A 20,621-nucleotide genomic window follows, 5' to 3' on the forward strand; every position below is an offset into this window, starting at 1 on the left:
GACACCAAATCATTTAATGTAATTTGACATTAGAGCATTTAAATAACTCTTTCCTCTTTTTAAAAAACTTCCTCTCTTTGTCTTGTTTGTCCTATTTCTCCACCTCTTAAAAGAATTTTAAAATGCAAAAGAATAATTCTATTTAATTCAACATATATTTACTGGACACCCACTACACAGAACTGAAAACGAAGTTTGAAATCTATGGGATTTTCTTCTCCAACTCACCCCGTCATAAAACTCCAGTTACAATATACACATGAGATTACCATTTGATCCCCTAAGTTTAGTGTTTTCAACTTCTTATTCAACTATTTAACACCTGCAATCCATAGTCACTTTCCCTTCTCAGTAATTCATCCATCCTTTCTGCCCGACCGTCAAGCACTTCAGTCAAACAATGAGATTGAAGCGTATTGCCCTGGGAAAGAAAGGATGGACACTGGCTAAAACAGTGAAGTTATGGCTCAGCTCTGCACTTCAAAAAAAACGTTACAAGTTCTTAGTGAAACAACAGCCTTAAAAGCCTGGGATATTTCTCGGAATTTCTCAAGCTAGGTTTCTACATAAAAAGAAACACCTACTGGAGGACCCACCATAGGATAAGCCAGAGAATGAACACAGATTCCTGCCACACTCGCAGGAGCAAGCCCTTCCACCAAAGTGGGAAAGAGCTGGGGCAAGAGAGAGCAGGGGTCAGATGCAGGTGTCTTGCCTCACCTGAGTGTCAAAACTCCGCAGTAGTGACTCAGGGAAGTGTGTGTGTGTGTGTGTGGGGGGGGGCGGCTAAGAATATCAAGGCTGGTGTCCTGATTTCCTAGGTTGAGTGTGGGGACACTGATTACGTGTATCTATTTCTATTATCTTAGTATTTTTGATTTTTCAGAAATCTTTAAGGTTTGAGAAGCTGTTAAGCTTGTGGTGGCAGATTCGCCTATTCCAAAATTCTTTCACTTAAAAGCTCAAATTTTATCACTGTTAATACTGTCAATTTTTTTCTAAAGTAACAGGCTCACTTTGTTCATTTTCAAGAAAATTCCCAAATTTGAATAACCATAGTTTGTCTGTCAGTTGTACTCTTTAATGGTTTTCCTCTTTTCTTTTAAGCTTTTGACCACCTTCACCCATTTCTTAAATACACACAAAAAAGCAGCTGGTTCAGTTCATCACTCAAATAAGTACACAAATGCTTTTTCTCTACATAAGTACTGTACTTCCGTATGCAGAAGTGTGTTAGGTGTAAAGTCCCCATTTTGTCATACATCCTAAAATGACAGGTACTCAGAGACCAAGATTCAAAATGAATTGTAGGCCTAAATGTAAAATAAAAAACTATAAAATAACAGGAGAAAATCTAGATGACTCTGGATATGACAATGACTTTTTAGACACAACACCAAAAGCATAATCTATGAAAGAAATAATTGATTAAATGGACTTCATTAAAATTTTAAAAATCCATTCTCTGAAGATGCTGTCAAGAGAATAAGACAAGCCACAAACTGGTAGAAAATATTTGCAAAAGATATACCTGATAAAGGATTGTTATCCAAAATATACAAAGAACATTTACTTCAACAATAAGAAAATGAACGCCTGATTAAAAAATGGGCCAAGAACTTACTAGTCACCTTACCATTTACAGATGGCAAATTAACATATGAACGCTCAACATCCTCTATCATTAGGGAAAATGCAAATTAAAAGAATGAGATACCACTAAAAACCTATTAGAATGGCCAAAATCCAAACACACTAAAACCACCAAATGCAGGCCAGGTTGTGGAGCAGCAGGAAGTCACATTCATTGCTAATGGGAATGTAAAATGATACAGCCACTTTGGAAGACAATTTGACAGTTTCTACAAAACAAACATACTCTTCCCATACAACCTAGCAATCACGCTCCTCGCTCTATCCAAATGAGTTGAAAACTTACGTCCACACAAAAACCTGCACACTGATGTTTATTGCAGTTTTAGTCATTATTTCTAAAACTTGGAAGCAACCAAGATGTCCTTCAATAGGTAAATAGATAAACTAAACTGTGGTATATCCAGATGACAGAATATCATTCGGTGCTAAAAGAAATGGGCTATCAAGACGTGAAAAGACACAAGGACACTTAAATGCACATTACTGAAAAAAGCCAATCTGAAAAGTCTATATACTGTATGATTTCAACTACCAGACATTCTGGAAAAGGCAAAATTATGGAGACAACTTTCTGTTGTTAGGGTAGGGAGAAAAGGATCAATGTGTGAGTCACAGAGGAATTTTAGGACAGTGAAATCACCTTTATGATACCGTAATGGTAAGTACAGGTCATGATACATTTGTTATAACCCATAGAAGGTACAACACTAAGTAAACTATGCATTTTGGGTGATAATAATGTGTCGGTATAGATTCATTGATTTTTAACAAATATACCACTCTGGGTGGGATGTTGATAGTGGGGAAGGTTGAGAATACGTGGAGGTGGAGGGTATATGTTAACTCTCTGTTCTTTCCCTTCAATTTTGTTATGAACCTAAAACTGCTCTAAAAAGTCTAATGAAAGATTCATGAATCAAAAACTGATACAATTGCAAGGAGAGAGAAAATCTGTCTTTGTAGTTGAAGATTTCAGTATTCTCTCAATAATTCACAGAACACGTAGACAGAAAAATCAGCAAAAATATGGACGACATAAATGACTTTATCCACCAAGTTGACCTAATTGATATTTATACTACATTACCCCAACAGCAGCAGAATACATGTTTTTCTTTTCAAAAGCACATAAAATATCATGGGGCCATATAACAAATCTTAATACATTTAGAAGGATTCAAGTCACACAGAGTATGTTCTCTGACTACAATGGAATTAAAATAGAAATCTGTAAGAGGAAGATATCTGAAAAGTTTTCAAATATTTGGATACTAGTTAACACACCTCTAAATTGCACATGGGTCAAAAGAAATAAAAATTGAAATTAAAAGTATTTTGAAGAGAAATGAAATAACATATCAGAATTACTGGGATTCTACCAAACTAGTAATTAGGGAGAATTTTATGGTACTAAAAACTTGTATTTGAAAAGAATAAAATGTATTGTCACATTGGCCTCCATATTAAGATATTAGACAAAGAAGAACAAATTAAACCCAAAATAAGCAAAAGAAGTGAAATATAATAAGTATCAGAGTGGAAATCAATGAAATAGAAAACAGAAAACCAATAGAGAAAATCAAAGCATCGAAGGCTGGTTTAATATTTTGAGGTCAATCAACATAAAGAAAAACCATATCAAATCAATACATGAAAAAAAGTAGTTGACAAAAATTTAACATTCATTCCTAATTTAAAATAATGACAACTCTCAGTGGGCAATAGTAGGGAGCTACCTCAGCCTGATGAAGGCATCTAGAAAAAACCTTTAGCTGACATCACACCTAAAATGAAATACTAAATGCTTTCTCTGCACAATCAGAAACGAGGATGTCCACTCTCACCACCTCTATTCAACAATGTACTAGAGTTCTAGCCAGTGCAGGTGGGAACGAAGAAAAGTTATCGACAATAAAACCTTCTGTCTTTGGAAATTACACTGTCATCTATATAGAAAATCCAAAGAAGCCACTGAAACAAGTGAGTTTAGCAAAATCAGTATAAAAATATAAATTAAATGGTTATGCCCATTAACACTCATAGATTGAATGAATTTAAAAAGTTTTAAATTGTCACTTACAGTATCATTTTTTTTTAAGTAGGTTAAATCTGACAAAAGATGGGAAAGACCTATTTGCCGAAACCTATGAGATTGCTGAGGAAATTAAAGAGTATATAAATAAATGGAAAGGTAGATCGATGGCAAATACTAAGGTCTCAATTCTCTCCAGACTGATATATATCTTAAACACAACCCCAATCAAAATCCTGTTCTTATAGAAACCGACCACTGATTCTATAATTTCTGTGAAAATCAAAGAACCTAAAATAGCCTATCCAATTTCGAAAATGAAGAACAAAGTTGGTGCACTAACACTACCTGGTTTTAAAAGATTTATAAAGCTACTATAATTAAGATAATGTGGCATTGGTGCAAAGATATAGAGATATGTACATTTCCACCAGGAGTGTACAGAGATTCCAATTTTTCTACATCCTGGCCAATACCGTTTCTTGTTTCTTAATAATACCTGTCTTAATGGGTGTGAAGTTGCATCTCATTGTGGGTTTTGATTTGCATTTCCCTGGTGATTAATGATATTGAGCATCTTTTCATGTGCTTGTCGGCCATCTGTTTATCTTTGGAGAAGTGTCTATTCAAGTTCTTTACTCATTTTTACTTTCATTGCTAAATTCTAAAAGTTCCTTATACATTCTGAATATTGATTTCTCCTGAGATACATTTGCAAATATTTTCTCCCGTTCTGTAGGTGTAGGTGGCCTTTTCACTGTTGATATCCTTTAATCCTTAATGAAATCCAATTCACCTATTTTTTCTTCTGTTGCCTATGCCTTTGGCATCATATACAAGAAAAAATTGTCAAATTGAATTATGAAGCTTTCTCTGTTTTCTTCTTTTTATATTTTTAGCACTTTTATATTTCTAGCTTTAGGTCTTTGATCCATTTAATTTTTGTACATGGTGTAGGATACAGGTTCAATTTCTTTCTCTTTCATGTGGATATCAAGTTTTCCCAACATTTATTGAAAAGACTCCCCCTTCTCCATTGACTAGTCTTGGCACGCTTGTCAAAAATCATCTGACCTTATGTGCAAGGGTTTATTTCTGGGCTCTCTTCTGTTCTGTTGGTCTATATTATCTGTTTATGCCATTACCACACGGTTTTGATTACTGTAGCTTTGTAGAATGGCTCTTTTTATTTTTAAATACATACACTCTACTCTGTCTCACATGGAGTTCTTTTGACTTCCAGTGTTGCGTGAGAGACAGGCACTCTGTAGTGCCCAAATTTAGCCAGAACCGAGGGACAAGTGTGCCATCAGGAACAGGGGAAGGTGCAACAAATGGTTAAGTCATTCAATATGGTGTCTGGTTTCTTTGAAAAAGAAAAGGCATAGTCACTAGATTAAAACTGTATGCCTTTATTCAACATAAAATGAGTCACTAAAATACAATTTGTCCATGTGCAGAGACATTATTATACATTCGATTCTGAAGAAAGCCATTTTATACAACCAATTAAAGGAATAGTTGAAAAAAAAAAGTGAGAGGAATAAAGATAATACTGAGAGGGAGCTAAAAGGGAGAATTTTACCTGTCAAAGTGCTAAGGCCTATGTGCACAAAGATTTTAGAGTGAACAAGACCAATATAAGGTCATTCATTCCATTCTGATTTCTCTTGGTGCTGGTGAAAGTCTTACAGTGTGATGCAATGAATCACATAACTAAGATGGTTTTTAAAAAATAGGTCATAGCACTTACGGCTAAAAGGAAAGTTTTTAAGTTCTAGAGTTTCATTTGTCATGTACTCTAGAGCTATCAGGGTCCAGACATTTCATGGATTCTCTTAAGAACAAATATGTCCTTCGATCAGTAGTTTATCATCAGAGAACAAATTATCAAATCCTTCCCAGCTCAGGAGCTATCGCCTTATGCAACAAAAAGTAAACCAAATTTGAGACTCTGGAAGAGGTTCATTAATCTAAAGCTTGTGCAGTGATTTCATAAATGTTCAGCTGGGATCACTACTGAATTCTCCAAATTGCTATTGCCGGAAAATGTAAACTGGAAAGAATTGCTGACTTAGGGTCACAGTCCAACTCCATCATTTCCAAGCTCTAGGTACCTGACATCCTAAGACGCTAGTTTTTGAAAAGAACCCAAGAAATGTAAAATTTTATGTATCACATATTCCATAGGAAGAACACAGGCCGTGTGTAAAATAACAGTTCTAAAATATCTTCAGATATTTTGATAGCATTCATTGCATTATTTTTTTTGGGGGGGGCGGGGGGGGTTAATTTGAATTTTAAATACTTAAAAAGAGGGCTCATGATGAAAGTTAATAAAATGAAGTGTTGACTAAGGTTAAAGTGTTTCTGAGCCAACGTCTGCATATCTTAATGTTTACAAGTGCACAACCCTCAATCGTGATTGGCAGCTACAGCTGCCACTACAATTCAATAGAAAACCATTACTTAGTCCACAAAATGTCTCAAATAAAATTCCATGTTCCACTCATGACAATTCGACATTGTTATCGGAACCCAAAATCTTAAAAGAGAATAATTCTAAGTTTTCTTAAATCTATCTTAAATCCAATTTTGGGTTTACCTTTCTTCTCCCCTAGGCATTCTCGTTTTTGCAGTCAAGATGAAAATCGTGTTAGTATCCTAGCTTCTTCTGAGTTTGAAGAACCAGCGAAAATGAGTTCGGAAGTTAACTCTTCAGGAGAACCCAATATTTAGTCAATGCCCATCTCCAGCTCTCTTCCAGGTTGTCTGCCCTTCCTGCTAAAAGGAACTCTCTCTAGAACATTCTCCTTGTATGTTAAGACTGAGCTACATGGCGGTATAGAGATCCCTTAGTTTATACAGTCCTCATGAAAGAAACCCAATCTGCCGTTTAAGGTCACCAAGTATTAGGAAAATATAGGATTATCTACCTTCCTACTTCCTAGACAGAGTTGAGACTGAGTTACATAGTGGAATACAGCTAAAACTTCTTTGATAGGTGAACGTGGGCATTCTTGGAATACAGAATTCAAGTTGCAAATCCAGTAATCTAGGTTGGAGATAAATGGCAAAGGAAATTCAAGAATAAGCGCTGACAAAATACAATGACTTATGCTTTTAAAAAGTTCTACCAGAAAGTCAAAGAATGAGGATTTAGGCCACTAAAAAAGGCTAGGGTTCTGCTGAAGACTCTTTAAATTCGAGTTCTGTGACTTATAGAAAAAAGCCAATATATTAGAAAAAAAAATCACTAATTTTATCCATTATGGAGAAAAAAACAGGGATGCAACCTCTTCAATGATATACTTCCTTCTCACTCGACTACCAGTTTTTAAAATTCCCTTTAGCTTCTTTTGGGTTATTATTTGAAGGAATTAGTTGAACCTAAGATAAAGCATCTTTACTGATATATTGACCAGACATAATGCAAACGGATTGCTTTTGGCCAGATTCGCTCAATTTAAATAATATTAAGAGGTTTCTTGAAATTTCTATTAAAACCCCTGAACCTTCCAATGACAGTTCTCAAAAATGGTAAACTTTATTAACATGGCTCACTTCCACATTGTTGTTTCATCTGGGGCAATGTCTTTCTTCTTTCTTCTTGGTTTGCCAGTTTAGCTCAGTGCCTCAAACACTTCTGTAACTCATTTACACTTAAACTTCCAACACATCTTGGAAAATGTGTAGCATATATTACTCGTTGAACCCTGACCTAGACACATGCTACATGGTTAGCAAGACCATTCAGTTTGCATGGCTGCTTCTGTTTACCTGTGCATACCCAAGGCTTTAGTGCAGTTCTTAGCATGTAGGTGTTTGAATATTTGAATTAGTAAATAACATGATTTGTACACAAAAACAGCTAGAAACATTATGCAAAATCTCATTTCTGAAGCCCACTTGTAGTCAAGTAGTGTCAAAAGCAAACGACACAGATTTCTAAGACTGGCATCAATAAAGTTGGGGACTCACGTTAAGCTGTGTTCTGATACATTGCTCTTTCTCACACAACTGCAGACCAACCAACCATACCTTTAGGCTCCTGTGTCATGACCTGAATGTAAATTTTTCTTTCCATGAGGTAGGAGGCGAACTTAAATAAATATGTACTAGAAAGGGGTAGAGGAGGTCTATTGTAAATGGTCCATGGAATGCTTCACATACATTTAAATATTTCACTTTCATTCCTTATACGGGAATTATGAGAATGCAGATGTTCCCTGAGACTTAAGAATTTTCTTCAGAAATAGTATATTTTTAGTAAAGATTTAAGAGTTCTGTTCTTTTGGACAGCTAACCTACCTCCGATATCTTTGGGCAACTCTGATGTTTGAAATGTCTTTGAAAATAGGAAGGCTGTCTTAAAAAGTATCCATCTATCCTTATTAATTTCAAAATATGCTATTTTTATCAGTGAGAACCACCACAGCCGAGCAATTTGCCAGAGAACTAGTGAACTACAATAAAAAGTCAGTTTCGTGGGTCATTAAGATACATTTTTGAAATTTTGACCTTATTTTCTTTCAGGTCATCTATAAACCTATGTATTATTCTTTTTTACTGTATAACTTTATTTCCAAAGACTATCTAGGTATCATTTTGCTTCCTCAAGCATGTCCTACCTTGAGCATATTACAACCACAAAATTACTTTCTAGGTCATCAGGATTCCAGATTATCTCTAGGTAAAAGACTATGGACAATTAACATCTACAAACTTTCCTCATTTTCACAAATGCTGTTCCAGACACTAGGGAGATCAAAATCCAAGTTCACCTAGCTCTTCTACTGCTCCAGATCAAGGACATTTAAAAAACAAACAAACAACAACAACAAAAAAACTGGCTTTGAAACTCATTTCTCAGAGAAAAACTGGGTAACAGAAAAAAAAGTGTCCTATTACCTTCATGAGATTATTTCTTCACACAGCCCTGGCCTGGAAGGCACTGGTAGTGAATGTTTGCTAATGAATAATTAACCACTGTGGAGAAAGAAAAACATATTTTCCCTTTGAGATATCTTCTTACCATTCTTTGTTTTAGAAGCAAACAATGGGCATATTTAAAAAAAGAAATACACCATGTTTTTTTTGTTTTGCTTTGTTTTACTTTCCCAGTGACATGAGGTGGTGAAGAGATAAAACAGTTCAAAGGTAAAAACAGAGTCGCACAGATTAAGAGAATGTAATATTTTACTAGAGTTCTGAAAGAAATACGTTACCCTGATTTATCACCAAAGTACTCATTTTACTCCCTTCTGTACAATCTGTGGTAATCTTAGTAATATAAGGCAACAAACTGAGGGCCCTTACCCACACCACTCTCAGATGTATGTCAGACCTCAAGATTCACTGAAAACTCCAAGGTTTTTATTTTCACTTTAATTATCTTTTACTTAAAATGAAAAATAAGAATATATGAATACATACAATCTATATACATATATTTATTGCAAATACTTAAAATTCTTATGTAAAATGATTTCTCTATTTGTGAAAAAATATGACTTTTTAAATGGTGTCGACACCAACTTCTCTGTACATACCCTCAATTCCAATGTTAACAATTCCTTTAAAAAGGCAAAAGACACAAAAGTTTAGCATTTACCAAACCAGTCTGTACAAACCTTAACAGCCAGAAAGAAAAATAATAGCTTGCAGTAAATAAGTCAATTTTCTTTTAAAATCGAAAACTCCAAAACCACTCCCCTTATTGCATTTTTTTTTTGGAAATAACCTAAGTGTCTTTAGAGTAACTTCCTTTGAAATCATTTGTGCCTTAACGGTGAGGTCCTACATCAAACATACCATATGTGAGAAATTCAGTCTTTCACTGTCACTTTTTACATAGATATTAAAATATATATTACTTAAAATATATTACTGGAAAGCTATTTTAAAATTGATCTTTAATAGTTGTATCAAATGTAAAGCATTAAAAAAAATAAAGTAACCAAGAATCTATGAAGCTCTTACTTCCAACTTTAGGAAATGTTTTTTTTTACCTATTGTTTTCTTTCAATAGGTATGTAGGTATTGAAACATGGTAGGAAATATCCCTGCCCGTCATCATGTTTCTCAGTCTCTTTGGACTATTCTATAAATTGAGCTGAAAACTACCCTCGGCCAAGTTTTTTACTTAGCACATCGTTGAAAAGCAACGGGGAGACTTCCTCTCCTTGCTGTGAAGTGAAACCAATAGGTCAGAGAAAACCACCCTGGCACTGCTCCTGGACAATGAGTTCCAGAAATAAACAGCAGTGTACTGACCAGAGATGACCCGCCCCCCCCCCAACATTATTATAACAAATCATTTCACCCGAGAGTGTTAAAAACTCTAAGGCAGAGAAAGGCAATACTAAGCAATTAGGATGGTGACTGTCAGGTCATTAGTATGTAGGAATTTATACCTTCACCTGGAAGGAAATGAGGTCTTCCTTTGGCTATTTATTTAAATCTGAGATTAATTCCTGAAACATATCCATCTGTGTGCCTTCCCAGCCTACTATGCGAGCATGCTTCCCCTACCCCAAGACAAATTTCACATCTGTCAGATTTTATCCTTTAAAATGTCATATGCGATACCACAGATAGCTTCGGTATCCTGAGCACAGAGGTGAAGGAATAAAAGTAGAGCAAACACCTCCAGGTTATTTGGTTTTATTTTCTACTTAATAGGATGGAGAATTTTAATCAAAATTCTTTAAGATTTAACATTCAGGAAGCCTTTTCTACTAGACAACTTAGAACATTCATAAGTGAGACTGAGATGATATATTGCTAATGCTATCTGCCCAAGGTGACCTGCAGTGGAGGGTATCTGAAGGCTTAAGCAGCACACTCTGGAGGCATAATGCCTGACTAGTCACTGGAAATAGTGCAACTTAGTACCATAAAAAGAATCTTAGCACTTACTAGAAAAATTTCGGACTGAACTGAAAAGTAAAGTAATTCTAAAAATCTAAGATAAAAATTGCTTTGTTACTGGAATACCATACTCTAATAATTAAAAGATTTTCTTGTTCCTAATGCTTCATTTTCAAAAGGCCCAGATCATATATTTTTTTTTCTGTTCAGCTCATAAAATGAACAACTTTCTACTTGAAACCACTGTTTTGAAACAAACTGATTCACAGAATGTATTCAATTTACTATTGACCTACGAGAACCTAACTATTCTCTCATCTGGACAATATTGAGGCAGTGTACCTAGTTGACAATTTCTGTTTAAAGGGCATTCAGAAATGCAAATATTTAATTAGCTGGGTATTATTTGTTAAGAAAATCTGGTGAATAGTAATGCTTAGGACCATCTGCAAGAGCCTGGGTCAAGATGAAGAGGCACGATATGGTTTGCTGTCTAAATGGACCTGGAAATCCCTGATGCCTTTCCTCCTTTCCTGATTAGTCTGTCCATCCTCAGATTAAGGGAATCACAGAGGAGAAACTCCCTATGATGGGAAGGTGCAAAGAAATCACTTTAATTAATTCAAATTGGTAATGAATGTTTAGCATGGGGTCAGTTCCGAAACCCCCAGCCACTTCAGCATGCAGACCAGCCCTCAGTCCTGCTGCTCCACAGGGAGTGGAGAAGCTGGGCATGAGAAGTTTTAACCAGCAATAGGTCTTTTTTTATCTAAGGTTCTGAAATTTTAGGAACAGAGCCAGGGTTTCTGTTCCCTACTGCTTCTTGGCTGGAGAACTTAAACCTTATCCTTGGATCCTAGCAGCTTTCGTATCTCTCAGCTATGTGTGTGCTGGAAGAAAAGGCAAGTTAGAAGGACATTTAATTGTCTTGGCTGAAACTACAACACAGATATTAATCTTATATTTACCTTGGGCCACAAAAGAAACAGAAACAAAAAATGAAAAACTGTGAAGTAATAAGTTTCTCAGGGAGTCTGAGAAAGAAGTATTAAAAGAGTGTATAACGTGGAGGGTGGGGAGGAGGGTAGCAGAATGGGGGCAAAGCAAAAATTATTACTGCCTACTTTCTCCTAATCTGGAATGTGACTCAAGTTACACTGCTCTATAAGTTGTAAATATCACATCCTGAATATTAAGTACAACTACAACTGGACTAAGTTACAGTAGTGTTTTTACTTTACACACTTGAAATCAGGGAACTTGAAATCAATATGCAAATGGTGCACATTGACAACACTCGATTTTTAAATACCAAATTATGGTAAATTGTAGATTTATTTTCATGTTTTTTAACCATGACCTAAATATATGTACTCAAAAATTCTTTAGTCACTAGATACCAATTAAAAATACAACAAAAAATAAACAAAAACAACAAAACTCTGGAGGTAATTTTTCTCCTTTCTAGATGTTCCCTTAGTATTCACTGAAGCCCCTTTATATCAGAAGTTTCTAGTGCACAAACAGCAGTAATCCAAGAAGGGACATATGTTTTATAACGGGAAAAGTATATGACTTTCATTATATGCATGTATACGTGTGTGCGTATGTGTGTTCCAAATAACACATAAAAAGATGACTCCATACTCCTTAGATGCCTGAGAGGCCAAACCAGGTTTAACGGAATGGGCAAACACGGCATTAATGAGCTTTTCTACCCACAGCAACAGCTGACTACAGAACATTAAGTAATGGGTTGAGAGAGAAGAAAAAAGAGGCTATCTTGTTTCTAATATTAAAATTCTTTTCCAAAGTTCTTCACATTCAGTTTAACAGTTTCCGCACCTTTACTCCCCTTGCCCAACAAAACACATGGTTCAAGTCACCCATTGCTAACACTTCTGTTAATTTTAGTATTTCAAACCTGTTAGCAAGCTCCCATGGATAAGTGATTGGATATTATTGCTAGAACTGCTGCCCTGCCCCAAGCTACGGTAGTACAAGGCACCAGAGAGCATACCCTTCAAGGCCCACATCTGCTATCTCGGGGCAGGGGAGTGGGGTTAGGGAACAGCAGGGATCCACAGATTGCCAGCACAGTGCTTGGCAACAGTACTGTTTGATGGAAGCCAAGAACCAAGAGCTTTCAGAGTCTGAAGAACTAGCTGTGAAATTAACACCTTACCAAAAATCTGAACTTAAGGTTCCATCTAAGGTAAAGGGACTGAGTAAACCCTGAATCCAAATTCTGCAAAGGCTTAAAAATCCTACAGTCAGATGGTCAAGACATAATCAACATGAATGGTCACTTCTCCAGACCATTTCTTCACTCTTCCTAGCCTCTAAGGAAATGACAGAAGGGAGACAAGCTTCCTTTCATCACGCATGGCATTTAACTTTTCTCAGAATCACATGAAGTGGAACATAAATCTGAATTTAAATAATACATTATTACCTAAACACTTGGAAAAATGTTAAAACAAAATGTGACATATTTACATGATTTTGTAAGTGCAAACGTCACAATTTTATAAAGTCTCGCTCGACTAAGACTATACAAGGTGCTCTTCCTCTAAAATGTAAGATCTGTATTCTGTATTCCTGATTAAGTAACAGTTGTCTCTTAAGACAATTGAAACCTACTTGTTTATTTCTGTGATTCCAAAAGGATGCAAAAAACACATCTCGTCAACCCTTCCCTTCCTGCTTCCTTTACAGTGTGTTCTTTCTAGTCTCGTTACCGAACGACAAGGCAGGAGACACACAGTTTAGAGGGGCCAATGCAATCATCGTGGCAGAATGCTCCACACCCCTTGCACATGATCATGGCTTTCAATCGGCAGTAACATTTTGAAGGCGTGTCCTCTATGCTGTTCTCTTCAGGAAAGGCCTGAACAGGAATGGTCTGGCCATGGCTGCTGGGATTCATAGCTTGGCTAGCAGGGATGGTAGTGACAGTCACTGAAAAGGACATGACATCACCTACGTTACTAGATACCTGGCTACAGTCAGGCATCCCCGGTACGGCAGAGTTACGGTCCATGTCTGATGAGGTGGAGACATTGATCATGCCTCTGTAGCTTGGCCCGATCTGAGTGGGGCTTCCATACAGCTTTGGAGTTTGCAGTGGTGGAAGGAGGAGAGGCTGATGGGTGGGACTGTCTGCAGGTGGAGGAAGAGCAGTAGAACTGAAAAGCTCAGGGCTGCTATGCATTGTTTTACCTCTCACTGCATGAGCCATTTGCTTCTGTGCTGCCTGAATAAAATCTCTGGCTAGGGTCTTTTCATCGAATGTTTGGCCTCTTGTGAACAGATAATTCTCCTTGCTTAAAGTGGTCTGCTCATGCACTGGTGTCTCTGCCTTGACATTCTTTTTAGCTAAACAATCATTGGTGGATAGGGTTTCTCTACTGTGGGGTCCTGAACTTGCTTCACACTTGCCAGAACTCTGGGAAGCCCGGGGCTCCTCCTTCACCGTGACAGATTCTTGCTCATCACCAGTACTTTCCTCGTCGGTATCTTCTTCTTTGCTGCTGCTACTGTCTCCTATTGCGTTTTTACAGTCTGTATATCCCATTTTCAAGGCCTCATTGGGGCTACTCAGACAAAACCGGTCATCGGGGTTTAGAGAATGAGTCCTCCTAAAGCTCTCTGAACCCCGGCCATAGGTGGAAATGTTAAGTAAGTAGTGGCCCGCCATTGCAGGCTTCGATGTCCTTCTGCCAGCAAAACCCAGCATGAACCTCTGGCTTGTGGAGATGTCTTCTAATTGGAAACCTGAGTGAGTAAAGTTGAACTGGGAGGGCTGCACAATTGAGAGAACGTTCTGCCTCCGAATGTGAACCCTTTGGATGAGAGTCTGAAGGATCTGATCTTGGGTTGCTTTACTCAGTCCTTCTTGGTGTTGGTGCGTGTCAGTGCTAGAGTCCCTCATATCCTTACCTGAAAAGAGTGGAAGGGGTCTTGGAACCTGGGGGAGATGCTTACTTTGCAAGGTTTTACCCAGCTGCTGTACAGCTGGATGAGACTGCCTCTCATGAACTTCCTCTCTGGTGCTGTTCTCTGTTACGTTGGTGCCGGCGGGTGCTCCTGGCCCCGGTTCCTCTTTTGTAGTCAGTGGAACAGTTTTCATTTCGACTTTGGTGAGAGGTTTAGGCAGAATTTGCTCCATGGGAACATCTTTGCCCTGGAGCAGCTGAGTGACCAAAGGATTATTAGCAGGGATACTGGAACTTGGCCGTGAAATGGGTCCATTCATATTTGAAGAAGTTCCTGGAGTTTTAAGGCTAGGAGCTGCTGGCAAAGTGCTCAAGGATGTAGCTGATCCAGTAGGTGCTACAGTTACACTGACCTGGGGTAGAGAGAGCTTTTCTAAAGTGGCTGCTATTAATAAAGATGTTAAAGGAGAAGAAGTCAGATCCACTGTAGCCCTAGCCGTTGTCTCTGCTGAGACTGAAGGGCTTGGTGTATTCTTACTAGAACCAGCTTTGGGCTCAAGTGTGCCATCAGCTGCAAAATAAACAGGCGAGGCACCTGAGATTAGAGCAGGACCTGTTGGAGCAGAAGGTACTTTCTCCTGCCTGCAATTACTGGGCCCTTGTAGGTGGCTAAGAGAGGCCACTGTGGCTATTGCCCTGGTGGGATTCGGTTTCTCATTATTCAGTTTCCCTAAAGCTGGTGGGGGTGCGTTACTGTGAGCTGGTGATGGGACACTTGTGCATGCTCCACTGATGGTAGATGTTGGAGGCACTGAGGGGGTTTGCTGTAGTTGTGCTCCAGAGACACTATGAGGCTGTGCCGGGCCTGTGGTCTTGGTCTCAGATTGGGGTTGAGTCTCTGAACCACAGGGTAAAAGCTCTCTCGTACCTCCCCTGCTTCCAGTTCCTGCCAGTTCCAGCGTGGGGCCCTTTCCAGTTTCACTGACTCTGTCTGAGTCTGAACTTCCTCCTCTAGCGGTGTTCCTTTCACCACCCTCTCCTGGACCTTGTCCGCCCCCTGGGCCAGGTCCTGGAATGGTCCCTCCAACTGAGGCGGCTGCAGCGGCTGCGGCTGCGGCGGCAGCTGCTGCCCTCTGTGCTTTGACCAGCTGGGCTTTTGCTTTGATGTCTGCAAGAGTTCTGGCTCCTGTTCTGTTAGGACTAGTGATGGAGACTGGAAAACGAGCCCTGGGAGAGACCTGCGATGTAGGAAACGGCATGGGGGAGATTCTGGAGACCGGGATCTGAAAGAAGTAGGGGAGAAAAAAAAACAACAGAGCTTAGTTTTCATTTATAAGAATAACAAAACCTCACTGACACTTACATGTTTAGAGTAGGGTGAACACTACAATACCTGTGACAAAGACGGCAGGTCTCTGGCCGAGAGACCAAACCACGGAGACAGCAACATGATTTTGTTTCCATGTTCCTTCCAACTCCTCTATTGGTACCAAAGACTCTCCCCCCTCAACATCCACTCTTACCTCAAAATCCCAAACCTCTCTCAACTCTCTTCTATGTTGCAACTACTTACAAGAGCTTATTATATAAGATACAGACCTTTCTACAGTATCTGCATTTTAAAATGTGTATGTGAGAAAAGAGAGAAACAGAAATAAAGGAGTGGCATATGACTACTGTCTTTTACTTCTTAGCTTCACTACGAGATCCAGGGGAACATTCTGGCTCTCTTCTGTTCTACGCACGCACATACACAGACAAGCATGTAGGCTAAATTATCGTGAATTACAGCAGCTTCTAGATCACACTAGAAGGACAGCGTGTGATCCACAGGTGGACCCCACTCTGCCTACTTACATGAATGTATATAATATATATAAGTTTGCCACAATCATTTTTATTCCTGGCTAGCATTATACTTACCTGTGAAGCTTTTAAAAAATATATATGCTCTGAGTCTCATCCCAAAATTTATAAATTAGAACCAGTACAGGAAAATAAACGCTTTTCTAAAAAGCTTCTTGTGAGATTCAGATGCAGTATCAGGTTTGAAACCCACTGATTTTCAGGTCATAAAATACCGTATCTGAAAGGAGTCTGACTTCTGTTCAAACAACATTTTGAGAGCTACTGGAATTTTAGAATGCATCAAGAATCTAGTTAAGCTGGTAGAGTTTAAAGACGCAAATAACTGTTATAGATGTTTTAGGACATTTAATTAAAAAAAGAAAAATCAAGCCACTGAGCTCTAAGAAAATGCATGTCATCTTTCTGAAACTCCTTAAATTAAGAATAATAAAGTCACTAACACAGGAAAAAACAGATCAAATAAGAAAATTAAATATAAGAAAGTAAAAGCACAGCTATTTGGGGGACAAACAATCTCAAGAATAATCTTGAGTGTAACAATTCACCTAGCACAATAAATGATACCTATCATAACAACTGAAAATCATTAATAACATGTTGATGAAGTAAGAAAAATCATTAAAAGTGGTTAAAATCAAAAGTTTTAATATTCATTTTAAAATAAGTTCCAGGTATCTATGTAAATAGCCCTTTTATTTGTTTATGTGGAATAAATGACACATTATACTTTCTTTTAAGCATATACTACTCAAAGTTATCTAGGCACTGATAATAATTTAACTTATCGAGAAGCCCTACCCTAGTATAGCAGAGGAATTAAGATTCTTTTCTCTTCAAGTATATACTGAATGAAAAATATACAATGTGTGTTGGAGTTTCCATCTCTTTCCCTCTCTGCTTCCCCACCTATGTGTGTGTGTGTGTGTGTGTGTGTGTGTGTGTGTATACACACCATGTTATAGATATGCATACATGTCATAACATATTTAATAAGAGTCAACTTTTGTTTTTCGACTTCAAATTTTGTTTAAAAGGTTTTGTTCTGTTATAAACTAAATTAAGCTTTGTCTAAGAAAGCAAGATTTGAGATAGGGTCTAAGGTAAAAGAGTTAACTAAATCAACCTCTGGTAGAAAGTCTTTTTTGGGGGAATAAGGAAGAAGTAATAGGAAAAAGGTTAAATAATATTAATTTGGTCACCGTGAAGTTAAGTTTTTAGTGTTGAGCCTTACTGGATGAAGAGAAAGCAGACTGAATATGTAATTCGGGTTCTTTACAGGTGAGAAAATAGAAATGATGGATCTTACCCAGTGGCACACATTTGTCATTTATACAAAGTAAAACCTAAACTGTAATACAGCTCTTGGGTCTGGAGATAAGTTATGAATGACACTCATTAAAGAAAGATTTCTAATATTTTCATAAGAATAGTAAAAAACGATTGTCATATAAATCAGAATCTTTGGTAAAACATGACAGTGCATGTTAATGGGATAAAAGTATTAAAAAATTAGAAAAAAGAGATCCCTTGGTGCTGAAACCATAAAAAATAAAAAGTAATGAAGAACATCATACTATTAGTAAGAGGAAGTAAAACAAGAGAGGAGTCACATGGGGTGCGAATGGGTCAAGTAGAAGTAAATGATCTTTCCCAGGGATATTTCCTGATAGAACTAACTGGTTCATCTAAGTTAAATAAAAAAAGGAAAAAAAGTAGTTCTATTTGGCTTATTGTTCTACTTATATCCTAATGTGAACGAGCAATTCCCAGTGCCTGGGCTCACAGAAGACACAACAGTATTAACACTATTAACAAAAAATATTAATAAGTAAATAAATACTACTTATTAAATGAATAAACAGACCACAAACTGATTTAAGCACAGCCCGAGTAGTAATAAACCTTTAGATCAGAAGTAAAAATGTGTTTGGGTTTTCAAGGGCTTACTACTGGTCAGATGCAGTCTTTATATACTTAGAGAAACAGCTATTAAAATTTTAAAGACTTGACATGTAGCAATATAAAGTTAAAATGGAAATTAATGGCATATTCTAAGCAGTAGAGCTTACCAATGCTACTACTACATCTTACCAAAGTCCTTCAAGTAATCGGTGGTGACTCATGGTAGCCACAGACATGTTCTTTGAAAGAATGAAACTAAAAAGGTAGCTCTAGACTCACAGGAAATAACATCAGATCAGTTATGGCAGCAAGAAACGGGCCAAGGCACACTTAAATAGCATGACTTTTGGTGCAAAGATATGATCTCTTGATCATACCAAGGGCCTCCTCATGTTTATCGTTATACTTCTTTTTTGGTCACATGAGACAAAAAAATTTCCATAAACGCCTTAAGTGAGAAGAGTAGACAGACAGCAGGGTGGTGGGTGGAGGTGGTTTCCATTAGATATCCAGGTACCTTACTTATTCAAACACCAACAAAAATCTGTAGGAAAGCAGTTCTAAACGGCTATGCATAATTTTGTTCATATAAAATCACAGTTACAAGCATATCAAACTTACGAAACTGCTTCTGCATTAAGAAATACCACAAATTATTTGAAATTTCGTATGTATGACCAGAAACTTAGTGTTCAGGCAATCTCTCTTTTTCAGTTCTTCCCATTCTCTTACCTTGAGAGGTGGTACTTTTGGCACCTGGATTCTGTCCCCTCTATTGAGAAAGGGCTGTGGCGAGACTTGAAATGGCTGCTGGTGCTGCCGATTCTCAGTGACACGTGGCCTTTTCTCCCAGCTCATAGAAACCTCTTCTTGGGTGAGTGAAGACTTCCTCTTGAGGCTTTCTGGGCTATGATCTACCAGAGTTGATGGAGACTCTTTCACAGCGGTCTCCTGTGGACCTGCTTCTACTGTGGGCTTCATAATTGGTTTTTCCACTCCAGGACTCTTGGGTTTGCTTGGGGATGTAACTAAAACTTCTTGGCTTTCATTTTTGTTATGATTAGAAGCTGTAGTAAGATGATTCTCTTTCTCAGACTCCTGTTCAGCAGAGGCAACTGGCTTCTGCTCTAAGACATCCTCATCCTTTGGGCACTTGATGGGAACAACGCTGCTAAGCTCATTTGTATCGCTAGTTGAGGAAAGTAAGGGCTCTGTGGATTTGGAGTTTGGCGGCACGTTATCTTGGCTTTCGTGCTCTTCTTTTCTGACCGGTGATGGTATATGTACTATTTCTTCTTTAGACTCTAACTGGGGAATTACTGGGACTATACTAACAGGAGAGACCTCTGAAGGAAGCATGGATTTTGGTTGCTCAGCTGGGGTTTTCTTTACTTTGGGATCACTGGGTGAAGCTGTCAATTTCTTTGAATCCTCAAGGCTCAGGCCAGAACTAAAAGGTGGAAGGAAGAAATATTATAGTTGAGAAATGGCCCATGTTATTGAAGGCATTATGAGAGATAACGGTATATGGCAATGCCTGGAAGAACCTGACAATAGGTAGTCATCTATTATCTTTACCATTATCATTATTAGTGAAGGTTTAGGAGCCAGATTCAAATTCCGATATTCACTATTCATGTGATATTAAGTGACTAGCCTTCTGTACCTCAGTTTTGTCAGCTGTACACTGAAGTTAATCACTTCACAGTGCTACTATGATAATTAAGCTAATGCATATAAAGTACTTAGAACAGTATCTAGCCCATAATAAAAGCTCAATAACGTTAACTATTATTATTATTACTTCCTGTTATAAAGGGGCCACACAGTCTAGGGACAGGCATCACAGACTACCCACAAGGGGAAGTGAAAGAAGGCCAAGGCCCATGTACCCCAAGAAGGTGGTTTTGGACTGTTATCAACTCTGCTCTGCAGTACCTGTAGAAAGGGTAGCCCAAGAAATCTAGGAGACTCAGGAGATAGTAGGAAAGTTGGCTGTCAATGTTCTCCAGAGGTCAGGAAGTACAACTCTTAAGTTTTGGAAAGTGTGTTTAAATTTCACATGGCATAACTCTAAAATTCTAAGATTGTGTGCATGTCAGGTATTCTGGGAGTGAAGGCCAACTGGGACTTTCAGTGTGGCATGGCTAAGAGAGAGGCTACTCTGCAGGGTCATTAGAGACTCCTTCTAATGTTTTAGAATATTGGTTAACAGGCAAAAACCAGGTAGCCCTCTTTGGTGACTTTAAATAATCAGTACTGCACCTCTGAGATGGAATGGCTAACGATGAAACTGGACAGTAACCAAAAAGTCCTCCTATGAAAACTGGCAATATTTATGGAACAATATT

The 20,621-nt window shown here is 37.8% G+C and overlaps 1 protein-coding gene across 7 annotated transcripts in view; it reads right to left on the bottom strand.

Moving 5' to 3' along the window:
- Positions 1 to 5,084: 5,084 nt before the first annotated feature.
- Positions 5,085 to 20,621, bottom strand: part of ASXL2 (ASXL transcriptional regulator 2) — a 104,213-nt gene continuing 88,676 nt past the window's right edge. For all 7 annotated transcript variants that reach the window (XM_016121741.2, XM_016121744.2, XM_016121740.2 and 4 more), the window contains 2 exons: positions 19,003 to 19,720; positions 5,085 to 15,782 (listed from right to left, as the gene is read on the bottom strand). In XM_016121741.2, the coding sequence (XP_015977227.2) occupies positions 13,299 to 15,782; positions 19,003 to 19,720 (3,202 nt within the window). In that variant the 3' untranslated portion in view covers positions 5,085 to 13,298. The remainder of the gene's footprint in view (positions 15,783 to 19,002; positions 19,721 to 20,621) is intronic.

Source organism: Rousettus aegyptiacus, unplaced genomic scaffold, assembly GCF_014176215.1.
Source record: "Rousettus aegyptiacus isolate mRouAeg1 unplaced genomic scaffold, mRouAeg1.p scaffold_m13_p_7, whole genome shotgun sequence".
NCBI lineage: Eukaryota > Metazoa > Chordata > Mammalia > Chiroptera > Pteropodidae > Rousettus > Rousettus aegyptiacus.